Genomic DNA, 22,053 nt, shown 5'->3' on the forward strand with positions numbered 1-22,053 from the left:
AATGTGTAAAGGTCGGCACTACTAAAAGTACTGTCTGTAGCAGGGAGGTCGCGATCCTATCAAACTCAATTCCGAAGCTTGAAGACGCGGGCGACGCGAACCCCGGTCAGCAACAACATTGAAATACGCCGCGGTGAGCGGTGAGCGGACTGTTTTGCCTTCTCAATATTTCCTCAAATCTAACAGACGTCGATGGTATTGTGATTGCTGCGACACGTCAGCATGTTTCCCAGGCTCCCAGAAGAGCTCAACGAGCTGATCGTGTCGTTCCTGGACCTCGACGACCGAAAAACACTGGCAGCAGTATGTTGGACCAACAGGCTCGGCAGGAGGCTCGCAACACCATCACTGTACCGCCATGTCGACGTCGCTGAGCATCGAACGGGCTGCAGCAAAGTGTTTGTGTGTCGGACCCTCCTGGAGAATCACCAGCTCTGTCAGTATGTCGAGAAAATCAACCTTCGCGTGGACTGTTCAGACTGGAAACCATCTTGTCCATCTCTCAATGCCGATTTGAGCAAGCTGCTACTGGATCTTTACACACGCTCAAACTTTGCTTCGCATAAGCAATTGTCAGAACTGTTGTCTAATGGCTTCGAAATGAAAGTTTACGCTGTGCTTCTCATGGTGCTGTGCTACAATGCACAGGTGCTTCACATCCGTGAGAGTCAACGGTTTCTTACATGGCAGAAATTGCTTGACGGGATCATTAAGGAAGCCGTCGAGGCAGAAGAGACAAGTGCTACGGCGCCCAGTTTTATTGGTAGGTGTAGATGGCGAAGCAGAGATATTTGGTAGTCACCGCTTCAACTTGGAGGCCTTGCTGATTTTCACGTGTGATAGGCTTAGCGAAGATCCACACAGTCATGCTCAACGACCATGCTGCACCGCTGCCTGATGTGAGAGACTTGTGCGTCTTGCTCGCCTTGCCTGCCCTGCAGACTTTGGAGACGGATTCACTTGCCGCTTCGCCAGACATGCATCTAGGCCTGGAAACTCGTGGGCCTAGCACGCTACAGAAACTTGTCATCCGGGATTGTCGCGCCAAAGCAGATGTTCTGACAGGTTTATTCCGCCTGACACCTCGTCTCAGACACCTGAGCATTCGATGGTCGTCGCGTCACAACAACTATTGGAGGACTGATTGGAGGCGCATTGGTCGTGCTCTGACCACGCTCACACTGGAATTGGAGCATCTCGAGTTCACTCATCCCATTGACGAAGATTTCGGCGTTGAACAGCGGGAGTCGGTATGTATCAGCGACCTCAGCTTCACCTCCGTGCAGCACAGGCTTCAGAGCTGACTTGTCCCAGCAAGGACTTGCCCCTAGTGGTGACCTCGATGCAACTCTTGCACCGCTCGGCTCTCTGAAACCGCTCAAGTCCCTGCGGACTTTGACATTGTCCACGATTGCACTCTTCGGCCAACACCAGGCTGAAGATTGGCCCAAGCTGGAGACATTGCTGCCGGAGACGATCGAAAAACTCGAATGTAAGTCGCAGCTTTCCTGATGAAGGAGTCCCGTGCTAACCAGAACAAGTGCTCGCGAAAGACCTTTATCTTATAGGCAACGACCGGGTTATCGCAGTGGATCCATTCATCTCGCGGCTTCAGAAATTCGTAATCTATAATTGTCAAAGAAATCGCTGGATCTCGAAAGAAGGTGAAGGTGCCTTACCTCCGAAGCCGCCCAGGGGAACACGGTACGTGTGGCGCTTCGAGGAAGCAATGCTGAGGGAGATTATCGCGCTCCCACCAGGACAACGTGAGATGGGGATGGAGCGATTACTGGAGATGACTAGTGATCACCACGGTCCTGTAGTGGCGGCACACCTGGCGCAGGTGTTGGACCGCATGATCGCCGAGTGATGGCCTTGAAGCAGTCTTGGTCGCCTTATCGAGACCTGCGTTTCTCCAAGGCATCAAGGACTGCGCACGGGGTCGTGATGCATCTAGCCATCCATGTATGCATCGGATAATATCTGGCGAAGAGCCGAATCTGTTCTGGGATAGGATATTCGGCCTTTTCAATCTCGCGACATGAAGAACGGCCGCGTGCATGCACGCCGATTGTGCAGTGCATTTGTCTGATGCGATTAGGATGCCTGTCCAAAGCCCAGCACTGTGAGGAGAAATGATTCGGGTCGGAACGCCTGCTCGACATCGGACTTCGGATCGGCAAGTGGCCGGAACTTGCTGAGTTGTCAGCCACACTAACAGACGTCTAGGTTGATGCCGACGCCCATGACCTTGACAACTTCGGGCAACTGGTGTGCAGAGGCCAGCGAGTGAGGAGATCTAAGTGAAGTTAGATAGGAATAATTCCCATTTCTAGTCCGCACATCTAGAAGCCGAGATGCAGATGCAGAGATCTCGTTGATCATCTATAGATCCATGACGCCCATACATACTATCGCCCATACTCACGCTTGATCGACGCAGTGCGACCTTGATTTGCTCCAGAGTGGCGGCCAACAGTCCTTATCATGGCACAAACAAGCAAGAAGTTCGAAGTCGCGATTATTGGAGGAGGTAAGTCTGCGAAAAGAGCATAACCATATCAAGCAGAAAGAAAGAAGCTCTCTCAGCAAGCCGCCACGCCCAGATTTTAAGCAATTGCTGTTTCACAGCTTCCACACATCACACGCCCCGAAGAACGACACACAGCTTACATGACCAAAAACCCCAGGCATCTCCGGCCTCACCCTAGGCATAGCCCTCCACCACCGCGGCATCCCAACCCGCATCTACGAACAAGCGCCCGAATTCGCCGAAATCGGGGCAGGAGTATCATTCCGCGAAAATGCAATCCAAGCCATGGAACACTGCCACCCCGGCATCTTCGAGGCCTTCGAAAAAGTCCGAGTCAGCAATCTGTGGCCCAGCAAAAAAACCGTCTGGTTCGATTACCACGACGGATACCACGACAAAAGTTCCTCGGAAACGTTCGCGTTCTCGATCCGCACGAAACTGGGACAGGCGGGGGTGCATCGGGCGCATTTCTTGAATGAATTGGTGGGGTTGTTTCCTGCGGAACGGAGTCATTTTGGGAAGAGGTTGGAGGGACTGGAGAGGGAAGAAGATGGGAGGTGGAGGTTGAGATTTGTGGATGGGTCGAGTGCGGTTGCGGATGCGGTGATTGGATGTGATGGGATTAAGTCGAAAGTGAGGGTTTTGATGTTTGGGGAGGAGCATCCGTGTGCGAGGCCGACGTATACGCATAAGTATGCGTATCGGGGCTTGACGGATATGGAGGATGCTGTGAAGGCTGTTGGGGAGGAGAAGGCTAAGACGGCTTGTATGCATGTAAGTTCGAAGCACAACCCACGCCTTTCGAAGAGCTCTTACTAACATCTTCCTCCTCCTCCTCCCCTAGATGGGACCAGGTGGCCATTTACTCACCTTCCCGGTCAACAAAGGCAAAACCGTAAACATCGTAGCCTTCAAAACCAACCCCGAAGACTGGCCTGACCACGACCGTCTAGTCCGCCGCGCAAACCGGGACGACGCACTCCGAGATTTCCAAGACTATGGGCACGACGTCCTCAGCCTGTTGAAACTCTGCAAACCCGATCTCGACGTCTGGGGAATTTTTCACCTCGCGGATCACCCAGTCCCCTCTTTCGCCAAAGGATCCATCTGTCTCGTCGGCGACGCGGCACACGCGACATCACCCCACCACGGTGCCGGAGCAGGTTTCTGTATCGAAGATGCCGCTATCCTCGCGGATCTCCTGGCGGATAAGAGAGTGAAAACTCGAGAACATGTGGAAGCGGTGTTTGCGGCTTTTGATGATGTGAGGAGGGACCGTGGACAATGGTTGCCTCCCAGTTCGCAGCATATTGGGAATTGCTATGAATGGATTGCGGAGGGGGTAGGGGAGGATTTTGAAAAGATTGAGACTGAGATTAACGTGAGGAATGGGATTATTGCGGATGTGGATATTCCGGGTATGTGTCGGGATGCGAGGGAGTGTTTGACGCAGAGATTGCAGGCGAGTGGGAGGTTGTAGGAGAAGAAGTCGTTTGCTTTGATGATAAGGATCTATCCATAGGTGTTTAAACTGTTTTGACGTACCCTTCTACATTTCTATACCAAGTAGCTGACATCTCGGGTTAGACTGCAAGAATCATATAGTATCCAGTATCAATTACCGACTGTACGGTTAGGGATAGCCCGGCTTAACAGCTCGCATAATTAGACTATACAATATCCCGAAGATCGTATGAACTCATGACTTTCCCAAACGGAATTCATCCAGGCATAAAGCTCCACAGTCTTAGTCATCTGGGTCCCGTCAGTCTCGTGGAGAGAGTTGCACGGATATCGGCTCGGAAGTATCGTAAACATTGCACCACGCGCTCTACTCGAAAAGCAACTCACTCCTAATACCGGAACATAATTAAGTGAGTGCAAAGGCATCGGAAGAGGCAGGCATTGGCAGGTATCGATGCCTGTCCCATACCTCTAAACCCAAGTAAGCTCGGACGAAACAACCTTGCGCGCGACCGCACATGTTTCGTATGATTGCCCAGAAGGGAGGATACGAGCTGCTTACGACTCAGATCTATGATTCTGAGAGCGACGACTATCTCGACAATGATTCCGTCTTTGCAGTAAAGGTGCGCATCCTCATCTCGTCTCTTCCTGTCATGTTGACATCAAACAGAATTCTCTTGTCGTCAAGTTTGACCCGCGACCAAATGATCCACAAGCCAGTTGGGAGTTTCGTTTGGCACCCTCGGACCCAGCGAAGTCGCGCCTTTGAAGTCGTCAGAGAAGAGGCTGGTGCACCCATTAGTCGGATCAATAATTAGCGTTATGCTTTGCTTCACCCGTACAGGTTCGGTATTTCCAGCCAATCCAAATTCACCAACTGCTGTCCGTACCATGCCTCTGCGATGTTGTCGGTGCTGAAAAGCTCGGGATCGTCGAGTGATAGCTGAGGGTACATCTCGGCGGTAGGAATGCCAGCATTGACCTCGGCAGGTAACCTCATATTCGACTCGACTCTCTGCTGTTCACTGGATCCTTGCATTGCTAGCCTTCGTTAGCCATCGTCTTTGAAGAGCTCCTGAAGTTACTCACCATTCGCGCGTGATGTGTTCCAGATCTGAGCCTTAATCGTCTTAAGAATCTTGACCGCGTGATCTGCGGAGTGGATTTGTTCGACATAGTGGTCCAGGATCGCTAGACACCGCACCCAAGACGTTTCTCGTTCGTCCATCTCAGTACCAGGAGTATGATCGTCATCGCTTTGCCAGGATGCTAATAGCACCATTGCCGACGAAAAAGTGAAGTACACGGAATGCCATCCTGATGCTCGGTACAGTGTGCCGATGTTGTCGTAAAGCGTGTCAATGAGTCTTCGTGCGGTCATCACGCAGCGATTGCAGCAGGCCAGGACAACCTCGTCGTCCAGAGTATGCTTCGATGAAGTTCTTTGCTCACGCTTCGTCGCGAGAAGAAGCAGAGGTCGCAGAGACAGCAGCCTGACGTATAGAAATCGGCAATAGAGAACTTGCTGCTGGAGCTGAACATGGTCCTCATTTCGGCCGTTGATAGAGCCTTGGTCGAAAACACGTAAGTAGGCGGATACGCTCTGCTCGAATACATCCAGTCTTCGGTTGAGGTCCAGCACAGGCCCAACAATGTCGGCAGGTGTGTCTGTTCCACTCGCTTGCTTCTGCGAAGGTGCCTCACGGTAGAAGCGCTCCAGGACTTCTTCGAGTAGCTCGAAGAGGCGACAGGAAGAAACGAATAGACCAAGTCGTGATGGAACGTTTGCGGGCTGAGTAGTACCTGTGCCGCGGTCTGCGAGGTACTCATCGTCGATCGCCTCGGGTATGGGCACGTCACTGATACTGCCAAGCATTGAGGGTCGGCCGAAGGTCATAGCAAGTAGTCTAGCCAGGCATCAGTAATGAACACTACGTTTGAGAAGGATGGCGCACCGATCGAGGCTGACGCAAGTATGCCATATTCGGCGCCTCATCTGCAGTTCAACCTGCGACATGCTATGCCGGCCGTTGTGGTCCACATGCAAGCCAAGACACTGAGCCATTCGAATAGCAAGTCCAATTGAGTTCCAGCACCGGCTCGCATGTTGCGTGGATTGCAAATAGACCCCAGTCAGGACCTGGAAAGCGAATTCAGCGTCGCAATGCATGCATGCAATTGCGTGGAAAGGTACGTACCAGCATTTGAACAACGGAAATCGAGTTGGAATCCAGCACATCGAAGGGATATGCTTGGCGTGACTTTTGGAAGAAGTCTTCGGCGACACTCTGCTTCTGAGCAGGCTCAACGAGGCCACTGAATTTGCAGCCGATTGCGAAGACGAGATTCAGCGTAGACATGAAAGCAGCTTCTTCTGCCTGGAGCATCAAGTCAGCAAGCCAGCGCCACATCGAATCAAAAGGTCAGGCCAACCTCTGTGTCGTGCTCTCGCTGAATCATCTCACTGTCAAGCCATAGCGCCTCGTATTTGCGCGTGAATGTGGGCTTGTGGAGGACAGGAAAGAGAGGATGGATGAACTCCCAATAGCACAGCAGGAAGTTGTCGGCTTGACGTCGTCTGGGTAGAACAGCAAGGCCGTCGTTTCGTGGAAGGACGCGCTCCGGCAGTGGAGCAGCGCTACGAGCTGGGTAATAAATGGTAAGTGAAGGTCTCCAAGCGCAATAACATAAGCTTCAACGTACGCCTTGGCTCAGAATTGATACTCCTACTGTCGAGGGCACCGGAATCAGGCGGCGTTGCCGTGCCTTGCTTGGGCATGACATGGCGTAAGAATGCTACGGTTGATGATGGACCATACATGCAGCGGTCGTTTCCAGAAGCAATAGTAGCGAGGCCATCTGCTTTGGCTGCGGGCCAATCGCCGGGTGTTCGTCCAGCACTTGCCGCGCCTGAAGACGCGTGAAAGCCATTTATGGAGGGGGTTGCTGCTTGCGCTGCACTACTTGGCCGGCGATCTGTTGCAGTCAGCGTGAGGCTGTGAAGCTGCCTGAGCAGTGTTACAGCCTGGCATCAGCATGTATCAATCAATACACATACCGGTATCATTCGATGGCCGTGGTCGGGCAATACCAAGGTCGCTCAATGCTTGAGCGGCATTGCGCTCGGGATCGGCAGGTCGGAATGTGGTGCTTTCGGGACGGGTGGTGGGCTGCGGAGCAGAGTGCGAAAGGCGACTGCGGCGCTGTCTTCGAACGTCTGAAGCTTGAGTGTGAGCCGCCGCCTGTTCGCTCTTCACGTGACCTTCTACTTACAATCGTAGTTGCACGTCGATGCCACGCCTCTGGTCTCGCCTGCTGACGTCAGCGGCCAGTCTTGGCATCAATCGGACCGTGGGACGTGCATGCTATGCAGACCGGCTGTCGGCCATCGCATCGCGTCTCTGTGGTGTCGGCAATCAGCTTGGTTGTGTGTGTGCAGAGGGTGAAGTTGGGCATACTGCGAGATCTGCAAGGTCCACCTAATAATAAGCGACAGGTCAGTGTCAACGACCATTGCGGATGCACAGGAAGGATGTTGTCGGCTCGGAGAGGATTCGGACAACTGATCACTCACATGCTTCGGATACCCTCTGCCTGCATGTATCGGACTCCAGAGTCAGTGGGAGGCGCTTCATTCAGGCAGGCTCGCTCTCGGCTGTCTTACCGCTTGGCCGGCGGCGGTCCATCGCGCATGTCATCAGGCTGTTGTTGGTGTTGCTGGGCGCTGCCGCTGCCGCTGCCGCTGCCGCTGCCGTCCATCATCGTCATATCAGCCATCATAGCGTAGTCCGATAGAGCAGACGCGTCTGGCAGATGTCAGGTGTCTGGTGTCGTCACCGTCATCGTCACGCCGCCTGCTATCCGTCGTGTATGGCCGTCCCCGGGCGCAATGTTTGGGTCGCGGAGCTCCGAATCCACCGAAACTCAAAGCCCCACACAGCCCGATTGCTCCGAATGGCACCTAGGCAGAAACATTCTGAATATTCGTCACCGTGCTCTATACCAAACAAACATGCTATGGATGCATCTCTTCCGTCTTGATCTACCGTCACATGTCAAATGCTAGCTCTTCTCGGAGCCATTGTCCTCCTCAAATTCCGCTTGTCATCCGTCTCTGCATTCCCCCGCACATCCAGATCAGCCAGGAATTTCTTCCCGTACTCGTATCCCACCTGATAGATCTCATCGAATTTCCCAAAGTCCAGAGTGCCATACGTCTCGATGGGAGGCCGCATGTATCGACAACCAGGGATGTTCTTCGCACGCGCGAGATTGTCCACCGAGCTCACGTATGCGAGTCGCGCTTGGATCTCCGACAGCGTCGGTGGATTGGGGTGCGAGGAGAAGGGATTCCAGCGATTCACAGCCGCCCAAAGTCCTGACAGGCTGTCGCCATATGCTTGGGGAGTGTCGTCATCAAGAGCGCCCACGTCGACAGCGAAGATCTGGTCTGCCCCGAGCGCTTTCATGTGCGACACCGTCAGGTTGTCCGTGTATCCTCCATCCAGCAGCATGTGCCCATCGTCGCACATCGGCGGCAAAAGACCTGCAAGCGACATGGATGCTCGCACATATCGCCACACATAGCCGCTGGTGTGGATCTCGGGTCTGGACTTCGAAATGTTCGTCGAGTTGCAGTAGTACGACAGCCAAAAATCTTCGATCTGGCTGTCACCAAAGATCTTGAAGATGCCGCGGTTGAACTCATGCCCCGTCGTGTACGAAGCGGAGGGATACGTGACATCGAGCGCGAATCGCCACATGCTGCCCATGCGACCTGCGAACTTCTTCACCCGACCGTACATCGGCACCACCTCTGCATCCTGCGCATATACTCCTCCAACAAGAGCACCTATCGACGTGCCACCGACGATGTCGATCGGCAGTCCCGCCTCTTCGAGAGCCCGAATGATGCCTACGTGCGCAAGACCGCGAGCACCGCCGCCGCCAAGCACCAGCCCAACAGTCTTGCCGCACAGTCTTCGTGCGAGCCGATGGAAGTCTCCTTTGAACGGCGTCTCAGCAGAGAATAATGGCGTCTGTCGCACTCTCCGAGATGTATATTTGTGGAGCTCTGCTTGCAGTACTTGTACTCGCTGCTTGATGGCATTGCCGAATCGCTTTCCAGCCGGATGCGCATGAACGGGCTCGGGTGCTGTGCGGAATGCCATCTGGACATGATGATGGCCCCCGTTGATCCAAGGTCTGTTTCTCAGCCACGCTCTCGTCGTGCCTGAAGGGCAATATCGCTCACTGTGCAGCAGGATAAGCTCTTTCCGAGCCGTCGTCTTGGTAGTCAGCAAGAAGCGCTCATACTCGCCAATCGCTGGAGTCCCCTCAGCGAGCCCAACCAGATATATGCAGTCGGCTTGGCTGATACATGTCTGTGTCCAAGGAGATTTGACACTCGTGTCTGCCACGTATATCACTATGCCGTACTTCTCCTCGAGGTCTGCCAGATATTGCGAAAGCTTGAGCTTGCCCATCCTACTGAACGCATGCCTCCCCAGATGATTGAGAATGCTCGTCTGAGTGAGCACTGACACTCCATTCGGCGTGCCAATCTGCCTTAAAGCGTCGTGCAATTTGTTGCCAAACTCCACAACGGGCACTCCAACCGTGCATGGGATCACTGCGACTGTTCTCAGGTTCGTCGTTGACGCCACCTTTGGTCGTTCCATGGCCAGTGTGTTGTAATGCTCTGCTTCGTTCATTGGATTCTCGATTAATGCCCGCATACGCGACGCAATAATCTTGGACACCTTGATCGTGATGCCCGGATGTTCTTGAGCGAGACTGTTGAACAATGTCTTGGGAAATTTGGCAAGTTCTGTATCGCGAATGGCGTGAAGTGAGCCAGGTCGAGATGACTCTGTCAAGACCTCAAGCTCTCCGACACTGTCACCCTGCCCGTACTCCCCGATGACTTTCATGTCATCGCCATCCTCGCTCTCTTGGATTGCCCGCAGCCGACCGTTGAGCACAATGTAGATGGCGTCACTCTCCTCTTTTTGATGGTATATTGCCTGGCCGGCATTGACCTGCACCCATTCGAGGGCAAAGTCAATGTGAAGGATTAGACGTGGTAGCAGACTTGTCATGCGTTTTGCCATGGTCAGTAGAACAACGGGATGCCTTTCCACGATTCGTTCAATTGCCATCCGAGGCAAGAAGCCGACATAGACATCGGTCTTGGCGGTGATGGTGATTAATGAGCGGTAGGAGGAGATCGTGCCGAGATATCCTGCCAGTCCACCTGGTTTGATGAGAAACAGACTCTTGCGTACATAGCCAGATTTCTTTCGTCTATGATGCTCTGAGAGACCCGCGGATGAGGCTCTTTTGTTGTCCGATTTTCTTCGCGCGGCCGAAGTTGCAAACTCTGGAATCTCCAACCCTTCTGGCCTCGCCATGGTTCCTAGCACATTGCTGTGCGCCTCTTGCTCCTCTACAGACGCGCTAACGTCAAGAAAGCCATCTATCACGTAGTAGATCCCAGGATTACGCTCCCCTTCTTCGACTAGCACAGAGTCCTTGGGGAAGTAGACTATCTCGACTTCAGTTTTCAGATCTTCCATGATGTTTGCCGAACCACCGACGCTGAACGCAGATGCTGATGCGACAGAGTCGCCGTCTTCCTGAGAGCCATCATACGGGTCCATAAATCCAAAAGCATTGTTGAAGACGGCACTTTGCTTTTTCGAGTCGTATGAAACCAGTCGCGGAGACTGCGCGACAGATTCAGCTCGACGAGTGGTATGAGAATTCGTGAGACCAATAGCCTTTGCCATGCATTCCATGATTGACTCTCTGAACATCAGATCTTCATCTATGGATTCCTGCCGATGCATCATGGGTCGTGGATCTATGACTGGACTGTAAAAGTCCTTCTTACGTGATTCAATTGACTGAAGGTTGCCAATGGAGTTCTTCGGGGCAACGTAAGGCTGCGAAAAGCTGCCTGGTTGACTTCTGCGACCATTTGGTGACCTCGCAGCATGGATGTTGGTAAGCAGATCTCCTGCACTCATGCCACATCTGTCACCATTATCGACAGTGCTCGAATGAAGGCTTCCGTTGCCTACGCTCATCCGCGCTCGCACAGCGGCTTCCCGCTGAAGACTACTGCTAGTCCGTTTGTGCTGAGCAGTACGTGGGTTGTGGAGTGCAATGCCTTTCATGCCTTCTTCAAGCCCAATTCGCTCCTGGTCTTTCCGGAACTTATCCTTTAAGCGTTCTAGTGCCTCGCCTCGCAGGAAGTCAGGAAGATCATAGCTTGTGTACCTGTCCATCAGCCTTTCCGTGCGCAGCACTTCGCTAGTGAGACCAAGGTAAGAATTCGCAGTTGCCAGCGTCACTCGCTGCAGCCTCGTCAGGATGACTTGTACGATGTGTGCAGTCGCCTTGGGATATATCCTTGTTATTCTGTGAAAGGCGCTGGCCGGTATGATTGCAATCGTGGTGTCCACGGTCGCTCGTGCCACGATATCTGGATGAGCTGAAGCCTGCTGCTTCGACTTTCGCTGCTGTCTGGTGCTTTTTCCCTGTGTGAAACTTGGCCGCCTGCTATGCTGTTGTTGCTGACTCTCATCTGTGCCACTGCCGTCGAGAGTAAGAGGCGGAGGGTCCCGTGCTGCGTAAACGCCGTGCATATGCGCATTCGAATGTGCTCGTTGTCGTGAGACTGGGCGTGACGAGCCCGGACCGGTCCATTGTATGGGGCTGTTGGTACCAGAGGCTGCAACTCCATCCTCGAGATGTGGCGCCATCCTCAGCTGCTGCTTCAAATTGCCACTGGACCCACTCGAAGTGAGGTGTTCATCTTCTTCGTCAAATCTCAGCTTGACGTTCTCTGTGAACAGCGCCAAAATTGAAAAGAGGGACGACATTGGAGCACCATTTTTGACTTCGGTCAAGAGTTGATAGCTGCCGTGCGAGCCTGTGCGATCTTCGACCTGATCGTCGTCTGCGACTGCAAGCTCGCCCGAGCAATCCATGTCTTGAGCACGATTCGACTTGACAAAGATCTGCACTAAGCCGTCCACGACCAAGCAAAATCCCTTTTCTTCTTCGAGCAGCAGAGTCTCTCCAGCGATCAGTTTCCGGGTCTGCATGGTCCTAGTAAGCTCGTGGAAGACTGGTCGCTCCAGATATCCAAAAACCTTGATCGCGCTAAGAAATTCATCAAAGTAATTGGCCAAGCCTGGCTTCGAGTCGGTCTCTTGAGACTCTGGAAAGATCTCTATTTGCGGCTCCTTCCGTTGCGGCTCTGGTGGCAGGCGAGAGTAGACATTGAGAAACCTGTATCTCACGAACCAGCTGAGCGTGGAGCCGATCACCAGCAGGAGCAGCAGCAGGGTAGTCATGTTCATGGTGAAAGTCAGGCTCGTCGACAAGAAGGTAAATAGCCATGTTGGCAGCGTGATGGAGACGAATGTGATGGTCCAGTAGAGAAGGCTCGGTACTATGGTGAAGATGCCCAAGAAGAGGCCGCCCAGCATGCTCAGAGTAGAGCGAGCAGCTGCGGGTGCATCGGCCGGGGTCTGGGAGGTGATGTTGGCCACGAGCGTGGTGACTTGTGCAGCAGCAGCTCTGGACAGCGAAAGACTGGCCGACGGTGCGGCATTCCCAGCCATAATAATGCACGTGGGTGGCTGCGACAGCGACGGTCGAATCATTCATCCACGTTGGGCATGATGCCGAGCTTGGATGCAGGAAGTCCTGGTATGGAGAGCGATGATTGTCGGTCTTGTCGAGGAGTGGTTATCTTTCTGGCGGATGTTGCCGATGGGAGAGCAGAAGCAGCAAGACGGCCAGCCGAAGATATGGTTGACGTCCGGGTCGAGTGTGTGTGTGGCAGCTCTGCAGGTTGACAGTGAGTGTCGCGTGCCCCGTGCCCCGTGTTTTGTCGCTCAACTTCCTGCGACACGTCTCTTCGCGATCGGACACATGAAATCAACACCAACATTCTACCCACCGCGCACCCTCATCTGGCCCTCGCAAAAGTCGAGCGCAGCCATCTCTAACCATCATACACGACTGCCTTCAGAACAGTCGCCAGGATGAGCCAGCGGCCAGGCGAAAAGGTCGTCCACCAGGACTACATTGCGCGCATCAGATACTCCAATGCTCTACCGCCTCCGCCGAACCCACCGAAGCTCCTCGATATCCCAGGCACAGGTCTTGCAGGCGGGCAGTATACGAGCGCAGGATATGCATCGCGCTTGGCGAGGGATCAGCCTCTCAACATCGAGGCAGATGCGGAGCTGGGCATGCCCATAGATCTGATTGGCATTCCCGGCATATTTGATGGCGATGAGCGAGGTGAGTCGCATATCAGTCTGTGGTCTCTAGGGGATCAATCTAACGATGACCAGCAATCATGGCGCGGTCTGGACCTCAGACGCTGCATCCGACCGACAAGAAACTCCTGACACCACTCAACTCGCTAGGCAAGCCAAATGCAGCATTGGGTCAGGTATCGTTCCTCCGAAGAACAGAATACACATCATCGCAGCAGACGCAGCACTTCTCCTCATCGACCTCGAAAGACTTGTTGCGCATGCGTAATGACAAGAGACGGAAACCAAGTCTGAACAAAGAGGATCCGATCAACATCATGCGACATATCGTGAAGGGATTTGACATCGCATACCCTAGAGACGCATACAAAGGCGAAGACAACGTGAGCAATCTGCGAGGAGCGCAGGTCACGGACGCAGAGCTGAAGGCATGGTCAAACCCAAAACACCCTACCAATCCTGACCTCAAACTGCTCGATTCGTACCCGGTGCTTCCGGACCTCGACGCGATACCGTCGCTGGGCTTCTACATGGTCATGAAGTTCCAGTCGAACCCAGTTCCAGCGGGAAATACATACGATGAACGGATAGATACTGCGATCGTGCGGCCTGTGCCTGACGAGCAAGCTGGGGAAGAATTTCAAGAACGACTGCGCGAGTGGCAGGAATCTGGCTCGACGAAACCTGAGCCTATTCGCGAATACGACTACGATTACTACCTGCCAGAAGATCCGGCTGCGGTGCATGGACTCAAGCGAAAACTGAATGTGAATGATCCTGAGAATGATGACCCAGCGCTCTACACCGATGACAATGGCGAAGGCCAGCCCGCTTTTAGGTTCAAGCGATTGCGCACATACGAGACTTACAATCAACATGGTGATTCGAGGAATATGTACAACGACTCTGTGGCATTGGCATTGCACGACCCGGAGACAGAGGTGGGTGTGACTCCCGGTGCTGCGAAGAGACTGCAGAAAGGCGCGTACTTCTACCCAATCATCCAGAGAACAGCAGTCAGGCCGAAGCGACCTGTCATGGCCCGCAGGGCATTTGAGGAAGAGCAGAAGATTGACCAGATTAACGTCATGATCGGTGAACCAAGTGAGGGCGTACAGGCAGCACAGATGGAGAAACGAGCAGAGTGTGACCCAGCGTTACGGACGGCGGAAGTTGCAGGATGAAGAACGTACGAGGGTGGAATCATGGAATAATTGCCGAGCATTCAAGTCAGTCATGCGTCTATGGGCGAGGCAAGCTTTGAACTAGAGATGGGTACGGCCAAGCGAGCGCCACTCAATGAGCGTCGGGGCAAGACTCTATCTGCGCGTTTGTAGCTCTTCCATAGCTTGAGAGCAGGCCTCGTTTGAAAGGAGATACTGACAGGCGCTAGGCGCACGCCAAGAGACTGAAAAAAGGGTCAGCCGGCCGCGAGACGGCAGGTAGGAGGGAAGAGAAAGGGGAAAGTGGCAGAGCTTGTGGCAGGATGAGAACAGACCTAGATATCAGACGGGAATCCATCCTTCACAAGCACGAGCCAGTCTTGGCGGCCCGGCTTCGGCCTCAGGCATCAGGTGAGATGCGGCCGAAGCGCGTTATCATTTATGTGAAGTTGTGAACTTCTTCCACCTCCGACTGTCAGCGTGACTTAGACAAGCCTGACCACGGAGGTGTGAAGAGGCACTCACGGCCGGTACTGCTTCGTTCGTTGTATCACACCTAGAGCTTGCGAGGCGGAGTTCGCATGAAGAGCCGCTTGGTCGAGCTACGCTACGATACTGCGATAGGCGGCAGACGGCACTTTGTGCAGCTCTGCGCTGCTCTGCTCTTCTCCGCACCCAATTGCAGGCGGATGTGCAGCATGGAAGTACAGCCAATTGAATGATTGCATTCGACTAAGCTTCACGAGACACACGTGAACACGAGCAGCGCGACCAGAGAACGACGACGACACTCTTCGTGCATCCTGGTAGTTCTAAAGAAAGCAGCGCCGCGCCGCCGCAGAAACACGTCTTCCCGCGCAGAAACACCAACAACTCCAAGCGATTAGCAGTAGCTCGGTAGCAGCAGCACCACCACCACCCCCAGCACCACCACCGCCGCCGCCAGCAGAACCACTAACACCGCGCATCTGGTCCGACTCGGCTCCCAGACCGCAAGATGCCTTGTTTCAAAGGCCTTGCGGTCAGCATCCACACCCCCGATGGCCCCATTGCAGAGCACTCCATCCAGAGGCAGACGCGCGCCAACCGCATATCTGCCTACATACCCGTCCCGCCAGCAAAAGTCCCTCCCGGCGGCGGCAAGCCTGAGCAGTCTACCTTTGCCATATCCATCACCCTTCTGACGCCAGGACTGAACGTGCCATACTCCACACCCAAACCCACCCCAGACGACCCATACCCACGACCGAGAATAGTCGGTGGCCTTCCCGGCTATGGCAATGAGCGAGGAAAGTACCAGCCTTCCGTCCCACCATACATTCCGCGGACAGCCAATCCCAACGAGACTATTGCGGCCTACATTTACTTTGACGGCCGAGTAAAAGAGGAAGTTGCGACGCTCCTGAGGAGGGGCGAAGAGACGTGGGTGAACTCGCGTTGGGTCAGTGTGCCTGAGTCAGAAGGTGGTGGTCTGGCAGAACGCGAATTCTTGTTCAGAGAAGTCGGCCTGGAGCGATGGCTGAACGGGCTCGATCTTCAAGGCAGCAACAAGGAAAAGGAGGAGCGAATCGCGCGGCGCCAGCGACGACTGGAGAAGAAGCGCCGGAAACACAAGGAGCAGAGCATGGACGATAGCGACAACGATGCTGGGAAAGAGTCCAAGACTCCTGCGCGAAATGGCGTGCTCCGATATGGTGGAGAGGACGGCTCTCCAGTGGAAGATCTACCTGCTGAGGACGCCTTGTTCTCCTCCGACTCGGATTCGGAGGATGAGCCGCCGCAACCAGAAGCCGCAGGACAGATCAAGGTGGCTCTCTTTCGAGTTCTGGCAAGCGGCGAGATCAAGAGAGGAGAATACTCGCCACAATTTGACGCGCACGACGACGATATGGAAGGTGGCGGTGATGGCGGCGACGATGATGTTGACCATACCACGAGCTTCGCCAAACCCAAGACACTTGACCCAAAAACTATCAGCACGCAGACAGTGACTGGTCTGGATCCACCAGAATCGCCGTACGCCGTCTTCACATTCTTCTACCGAGGCGAGAAGCAGCTTAAGAAGATGGGCATCGTGAATGACCCCGAAAAGCAGAAAGCCCAGCAGAGCAGTCGAAGAAAGTCTTCTGGACCAGACTTCTCCAAATTCGGTCCATTGAAGTCTGAAGGCACTGTTGGCTTCTCTGGCTATCGGGATCCTGCCAATGGAAAGCGCAAATCAAATGCGAAGGACAACGATGTGGACGCCATGGACAGCGATGCCGACGACGAAGACGAGCAAAGACTTCCTGATGATCCCGACGATGAGGGCGATATAAAGCAAGAGAACGGCAACACCCACCTGTCTCCAGAAGACGCGAAGCGTACCAATGAGGTCGCTGAGGGTGTGCAGAAGATTAAGGTAGGCGACACCGCAGATCGTTTGACGTGATATGCTAATTCCTCCTTCCAGCTCAAGAGACAGCACTCCGCGGAGCCACTCAGCGAGAGCAGTGCCACCCGTAAATCGCCACATCTGAAGAACGAGGAGTCGCCGACCGCTGGTACTCCTCAGTCTGTCAATTCTGTGGCGGCCAATGCAGGCACGCCACCTGAAGGCCTTACGCCTTTGCCTGTAGAAATCAGTGATGCTGTTGCTAGCCCCTTCAAGCGCCAGCGAGCGAGTCTGCCGGGTGTCAGCGGCAGCCTCTTTACCAGCGAAGCGGGCTTCTTGCCTTCGTCGTCCTTATCGAACCCAGCGATCAAGCCGGACGATAGCCAACGAGCTGCCAGTACACCCGACATTAAAGCCACAACAGCAGCGAAGCAGGAAGACTCTGATGAAGAGTTGTAACTGCGGTGCCTCATCTCATTGCCAGAGACACGTCTGCCAACACTTGTTGATCGGTGGTTAATACTCTGCTTTGGTAGCCATCCGAACGATAGCGTCTTCGCGGCGAACATAGTCGCCATGTCGAGACCGCAGCCGGCGATTATCATCGCCCTCAAGCATACTTTCTCGAAGCAAAGCAGCAAATTCATTCTCGATCAAGACATTTTCCGCGGATGTGAATGGCACTATCGGCGTATGCCTTGAGGACGAAAATTGAATTAGCTCTCACCGGCTCACACGCGCTTGTATCGCCCTCATCTTTTTGTGTCATGTTGCATGTTAGCGTTGGGCAGGCGGAAGATCTGACAAGGGGACAAGGGAGAGGTCGTGAAGAATCAGGATAATGGGCGAAGTCGCCATAGATCGCGTGCTTGTGCTATACATGGAAAGATGCGAAGGCATAAGAGGCAGCTTCTTGTATGCGCAGAGAGCTTGGTGCAGATGCCGCTCTCCACTGTTTGTATGTACTACTCACTCCGAAGAGGCGCCTGCTGATGTGCAGATGAATTAAATGGAAAATGTCGCATCGACAGCTCCTTTACGAGCAGCTGTTCCACGCTCGTACAGCGGTTGCTCTGGCATCTGCTTGGTCGCAAGGAAGCTTGAAGACTAGGAGCATTCACAGCACTGCGAGATGTAGCCGCAATGGCACGCGCACCCGCTGAACCGTCGCAGATATCATGCTTGAGCATGACCATTCTTGCGTCCGGTTGGAAGGAGACGATAGATCGCCTTGTTTGGTGCCACGGCCCACATAAACACAATGATGCCGGGCCCGACCAAACGAAGCATCCTAGACCCCCGACCTCTGACCTCCATCACTAGCTGTTTATCCTTCTTTCTTCCTGAATCCTCTTCATCTTCGCAATTTCCGATCGGGACGGAGAAGCCATCATGCCGCGGGGCCTTCCACTTACTCACGCACAGCGTGAACTCGCCGCTTTTCGATTAAGAGGTCGGGCGACTGCTATCGCCACCGACGCAGGCATCGTCAGTGTTGCCCTACAAATTGTTGAAAAAGGCTCATTGACAGCAGGCCGGCGATCATGATAGTGAGATCGCACACACAACCAGGCTGCTCGATGCCCACTCTTCACCCACCAGATTGTCACTGTCGCTGAATCGGACTCTACCGTAACAAGAAAGCATAAGGGTTTTCGTATCGAGACGAGCTAATTTCGAACAGTTCCTCAACCAAGAAACGCCATCAACGATGCAATCCGAGTCCGGTATTCGATCTCACAACACCATGTCCCCCGTCCACGACAATGTGCATATCGCCGTAGTCAGGCGATAGACAGCCCTGAGCCGGATTCTCACAATCCCACACGAAAAGAAAAATATCATCACAACCTGCACAGCTGCCAACCCAAACTTTCCATCCCGAGATCCATCCACAGCGTCATCTGCGTCCTGAACATGGCCTGCAATCTCCGCTCTAACACCACGAGTGTAGAACCAGAGAGCTGCAGCTGTCCCAAGGAGCTTGGCGAGTGGTTCATGAGGTTCTGCACCGAGGTACAAACTTTCAAGAATGAGTGCAACCTCAAGGATGAGCTCTAGGAGAGCGCCATAGGCATAGAATTTCATGAAAAATCGACTGGTGTTCACGAGTGACTTGAGGATGTAGAAGAGCGGGCCTCGAGTGTAGAGTTGGGTTCGACAGAGGGGGCAGTGGCTCAGGCGCTGTAGCATGATGTGGAGACAATCGTGGCAGAAAGAGTGGCCGCATGGAAGGTGACGGGGATCTGTTGATAGTCAGTCGGTCAGGTCTCTCACATGGGCGTGGTACGAACTCTCGAAGGCGTCGCGACAGATTCCGCACAGTTCATCCTGATCGAGGCTCGTCGACGGTGGCAAAGATGAGAGCAAAGCCGCCTTCGTCGGAAGTTTTCGTTGTTTGGAGAGGAAATTTGGATGGCGTAGAGCTGCGAGTAGCAGGAGGACCGAGAATGCTGTCGCTGCTGGAGCTGTTGCGCACACGGAGAATAGGATGAGATGCTCGACATAGTAGAGGACAAGCGAAGGTTCGAGTCGACCGCGGAGGTAGTCAATGAGAGCCTCCCAGAGTTCGTTCATGTTGGGGACTGCTTAGTGATGGTAGCGTTGGTTGGAGGAGCAGAGGTGCGTGTGCTAGGACGACTCTTGTGAGAAGCTCGGTCATGCTGGATGGCGCAAGGAGACAGTTGGCGTGCTTATCAATTCGCGATAGCTAAATTTTCTGCCTGAAACGCCTAGCTCGCAACTGACACTGCTGTAAGTGAATGAGCTGAGACTGTCTCGCCTTGAGGCAAGACAGGCCTTCGAAGTCTGACTGGCCTTTGAGATGACCAAGACTGCTGCGCTCCACGTTTCAACATCCATCGAAGCCATACTTTCTGAGCCATTATTCACATCCTTCGCTAACCGGGCTCATGCCTCAGTGTCCACTTCCTGCATAGTACTGCCTCCATATGCTCAGTGTCGTTGATGTAAATAACTTTTGAATGTAGTAAAACATTATGGAAATCATCACGAAGTCCATGACTACCCTGATGGTGATTTCCGAGAGCAAGGTTATATCGTTCCACGCCTGCAGGTCATCTTCCATTTGCTTGAACCTCTGGGCCGCGGCGGATGTCATGTGACCTTCGAAAAAAACGCTGGCGTAGAAAATGAGCAGGCACTGCTTCAGGCTTGCGATGCCCAGTAGCCACAGCAACAGACATACAACGCCCACGACCCGACTGGCGTGGTGCAAGATGGTCCAGAAAGACTCGTTTGCCCTCAATAACGACAACAGGGCAAGGGACAGCGCGGTGCGAGCGACAATTTGCTGCCCGCAGCGAGGGCATGCGGTGGCGTGCTCCAGAAGTGACTGGAGGCAGTTTCTGCACAGAATATGACTGCAAGGCAGTTGCGCTATGTGGATGTCAGTCATGCCATAAATCACTGACACCCGGGCAAACCTTGACTGTTGTCGCTGCAGTTAACGCATGTCTTGTCGCTGTGAACGGTTGCGGGAGCGAGAACGTGTGTAAGAAGGGTGCGGAATTCCGTAGACCGGCTGCTCTTCAGGAGTGCGCTCTTGCTTGGAAGCTCGGGCTCCGTGACCATCACGTTGTAGAATTGGGAAGCTGCGTGGACGACGAAGCCCGCGTACCAAGCCTTGACCGAGATGAATCTCGAAGTGAGCAGAAGCACCAAGCTCACGTATTTGCATATCAGCGCAGGGAGCGTGGGTGGTCTCCTTCCGGCGCCGCTTTCTCCAGTGGGTGCAGCGGGCGGCGCCATCTTTCAGGCTTTGCGCAAGAGGCAGGACGGGCGAACTGAAGGAGTGGTACGTCAGGTGCTCAGGCACTGGTCAGAGGGTGTAGTGTCGCGGAGAAGATCGGCCGGTCGTGCGATGTTACATGGCCAGTGAAGGGCTCAACGAAGCGGAGCGGAGCGTTGTGGAAGACGTTGTGGCGCCGTCAGCGCCTCTTTCCTTACGCGCTGTTAGTGACGCACTCTGGCAAGAACCTCACGTCGCTTCTTCACGAGCTCTAAACTGCTCCTTCAAACGTCCACAGCGAATTTCCAGTCATTGTCCCTCCTGCTCGACGTCTTCTATATCGACATTCACCGCAGCTCACCAGGTTCTTGCAGGTAGCAGACGCCCATGAGTAGTAGCACCGTCAGGAGACAAGCGGCGTTTCTCTCCATTGCCCAAGGAATCGCAGCTTGAAGTGTCAAAAGTGCGTGTTCAAGGCGAGGGAAGTGCTGAACGGGGGTGGCCAGTTCGGCATAGTCCGTGCGCAACTCCGCCTCGAGTGAGTGAATCTTGATAAAATCCACCTGTGACGCCGTTGTTTATCCTCGTCGCCTTGAGCACGGTATTGATCAGGCTCCATGTCCAGGCAAGGCAGACACATGGCACCTAATCCTATAGCTTTTGCATATGCTACCCATCGTGCGCCGCGTTTGGCCTTGGTGTAAGTTGTGCAGAGCAATATAATTCCTCCTCACTTCTGCTTGGAAGCTTGCCACTTCTGCATCTCTTCATCGGTCCACACAGCTTTCATCCTCTCCGGAAAGTCATCGGGCAATCCTGTGTCGCCCTTCGCCTGTCCCTTCAACATGAGCTTCACCGTCCCAGCTTTAGTCTTGTCCAGCAGCCCAAGCCCAGCACCTGTCCGCTTGTCCATCAACCACCGCTCTGCCCCAATAGAAACATCGTAATCTTCTCTTATCGAGTTTCCCATCACGTTGCATGGGAAGCTTGGCACGTATAACACGTTCCGTAGGGTGATCTTGGAGTTCTTCGGACCTTTGTTCCGTTTTGCTGCCTCCCCATAGAGCTTTCTCACTTCGAGCTCGACAGAACCAATGCCCTCGACCACTGCGCTACCATTGTCGCTAATGATCTCGGAGGTGATGGGCGAGAAGCTGGTGAACCAGTCGCGGTGGTTGGCAATATGCACGTTCGATTCGAAGGACCAGACCCAGTCGATGTTGTAGGCCGAATCTGTAGGTGGCATTGTGCTTGCAGTGCCGTGAATACTCGCTGAGCCTACTCGCTGCTCCTCCTCGTGACGACTGCCTACAACTCACTTTCAGAGAAGCTCTCAAGTTTCATGCAGCTCATGATGGCCAAGACGGGGAAGCACGGGAGGCGCTTGAGAAACTCAAATCAGATTCATTCCTCAACTATCAACTTTCACCTCTTTTGAATGCAATAGAGTCCGTCACGGCATC

The 22,053-nt window shown here is 53.8% G+C and overlaps 9 protein-coding genes across 9 annotated transcripts; 4 read left to right on the forward strand and 5 right to left on the reverse strand.

The window, feature by feature from the left end:
• Nucleotides 1–222: 222 nt before the first annotated feature.
• MYCFIDRAFT_83255 (uncharacterized protein) lies at nucleotides 223–1,870 on the forward strand (the record flags this gene model as incomplete). The annotated part of the gene is made up of 6 exons (XM_007933887.1): nucleotides 223–303; nucleotides 649–763; nucleotides 844–910; nucleotides 1,094–1,250; nucleotides 1,315–1,492; nucleotides 1,569–1,870. The coding sequence occupies 6 exons, from the start codon at nucleotides 223–225 to the stop codon at nucleotides 1,868–1,870; spliced, it is 900 nt and encodes a 299-aa protein (XP_007932078.1).
• Nucleotides 1,871–2,487: 617 nt separating this feature from the next.
• MYCFIDRAFT_72425 (uncharacterized protein) lies at nucleotides 2,488–4,076 on the forward strand (the record flags this gene model as incomplete). The annotated part of the gene is made up of 3 exons (XM_007933820.1): nucleotides 2,488–2,533; nucleotides 2,691–3,307; nucleotides 3,378–4,076. The coding sequence occupies 3 exons, from the start codon at nucleotides 2,488–2,490 to the stop codon at nucleotides 4,011–4,013; spliced, it is 1,299 nt and encodes a 432-aa protein (XP_007932011.1). The 3' UTR covers nucleotides 4,014–4,076.
• Nucleotides 4,077–4,436: 360 nt separating this feature from the next.
• MYCFIDRAFT_212684 (uncharacterized protein) lies at nucleotides 4,437–5,288 on the reverse strand. Its single transcript, XM_007933888.1, has 3 exons — nucleotides 5,090–5,288; nucleotides 4,843–5,041; nucleotides 4,437–4,786 (listed from the first exon to the last, which is right to left on the reverse strand). Exons 1-3 carry the CDS (start codon nucleotides 5,280–5,282, stop codon nucleotides 4,684–4,686), a joined length of 495 nt encoding a protein of 164 aa, XP_007932079.1. The 5' UTR covers nucleotides 5,283–5,288; the 3' UTR covers nucleotides 4,437–4,683.
• Nucleotides 5,289–5,918: 630 nt separating this feature from the next.
• MYCFIDRAFT_60126 (uncharacterized protein) lies at nucleotides 5,919–7,848 on the reverse strand (the record flags this gene model as incomplete). The annotated part of the gene is made up of 8 exons (XM_007933815.1): nucleotides 7,575–7,848; nucleotides 7,459–7,479; nucleotides 7,274–7,401; nucleotides 7,059–7,217; nucleotides 6,704–6,976; nucleotides 6,434–6,645; nucleotides 6,199–6,378; nucleotides 5,919–6,140 (listed from the first exon to the last, which is right to left on the reverse strand). The coding sequence occupies exons 5-8, from the start codon at nucleotides 6,819–6,821 to the stop codon at nucleotides 5,919–5,921; spliced, it is 732 nt and encodes a 243-aa protein (XP_007932006.1). The 5' UTR covers nucleotides 6,822–6,976; nucleotides 7,059–7,217; nucleotides 7,274–7,401; nucleotides 7,459–7,479; nucleotides 7,575–7,848.
• A 163-nt stretch (nucleotides 7,849–8,011) lies between these two features.
• MYCFIDRAFT_205464 (uncharacterized protein) lies at nucleotides 8,012–12,372 on the reverse strand (the record flags this gene model as incomplete). Its single annotated transcript, XM_007933889.1, has 1 exon — nucleotides 8,012–12,372. The coding sequence occupies one exon, from the start codon at nucleotides 12,370–12,372 to the stop codon at nucleotides 8,056–8,058; it is 4,317 nt and encodes a 1,438-aa protein (XP_007932080.1). The 3' UTR covers nucleotides 8,012–8,055.
• A 690-nt stretch (nucleotides 12,373–13,062) lies between these two features.
• MYCFIDRAFT_191472 (uncharacterized protein) lies at nucleotides 13,063–14,486 on the forward strand (the record flags this gene model as incomplete). The annotated part of the gene is made up of 3 exons (XM_007933890.1): nucleotides 13,063–13,324; nucleotides 13,378–14,342; nucleotides 14,421–14,486. 3 exons carry the CDS (start codon nucleotides 13,063–13,065, stop codon nucleotides 14,484–14,486), a joined length of 1,293 nt encoding a protein of 430 aa, XP_007932081.1.
• A 976-nt stretch (nucleotides 14,487–15,462) lies between these two features.
• MYCFIDRAFT_158186 (uncharacterized protein) lies at nucleotides 15,463–17,870 on the forward strand (the record flags this gene model as incomplete). Its single annotated transcript, XM_007933891.1, has 2 exons — nucleotides 15,463–16,866; nucleotides 16,996–17,870. 2 exons carry the CDS (start codon nucleotides 15,463–15,465, stop codon nucleotides 17,296–17,298), a joined length of 1,707 nt encoding a protein of 568 aa, XP_007932082.1. The 3' UTR covers nucleotides 17,299–17,870.
• Nucleotides 17,871–18,576: 706 nt separating this feature from the next.
• On the reverse strand, nucleotides 18,577–19,416 carry MYCFIDRAFT_83261 (uncharacterized protein; the record flags this gene model as incomplete). Its single annotated transcript, XM_007933892.1, has 2 exons — nucleotides 18,577–19,023; nucleotides 19,117–19,416. The coding sequence occupies 2 exons, from the start codon at nucleotides 19,414–19,416 to the stop codon at nucleotides 18,577–18,579; spliced, it is 747 nt and encodes a 248-aa protein (XP_007932083.1).
• Nucleotides 19,417–21,320: 1,904 nt separating this feature from the next.
• Nucleotides 21,321–21,943, reverse strand: MYCFIDRAFT_83262 (uncharacterized protein; the record flags this gene model as incomplete). The annotated part of the gene is made up of 2 exons (XM_007933893.1): nucleotides 21,321–21,823; nucleotides 21,910–21,943. The coding sequence occupies 2 exons, from the start codon at nucleotides 21,941–21,943 to the stop codon at nucleotides 21,321–21,323; spliced, it is 537 nt and encodes a 178-aa protein (XP_007932084.1).
• Nucleotides 21,944–22,053: the final 110 nt, after the last annotated feature.

The sequence above is a fragment of the Pseudocercospora fijiensis genome (genome assembly GCF_000340215.1).
Source record: "Pseudocercospora fijiensis CIRAD86 unplaced genomic scaffold MYCFIscaffold_12, whole genome shotgun sequence".
Classification (NCBI taxonomy): Eukaryota; Fungi; Ascomycota; class Dothideomycetes; order Mycosphaerellales; family Mycosphaerellaceae; genus Pseudocercospora; species Pseudocercospora fijiensis.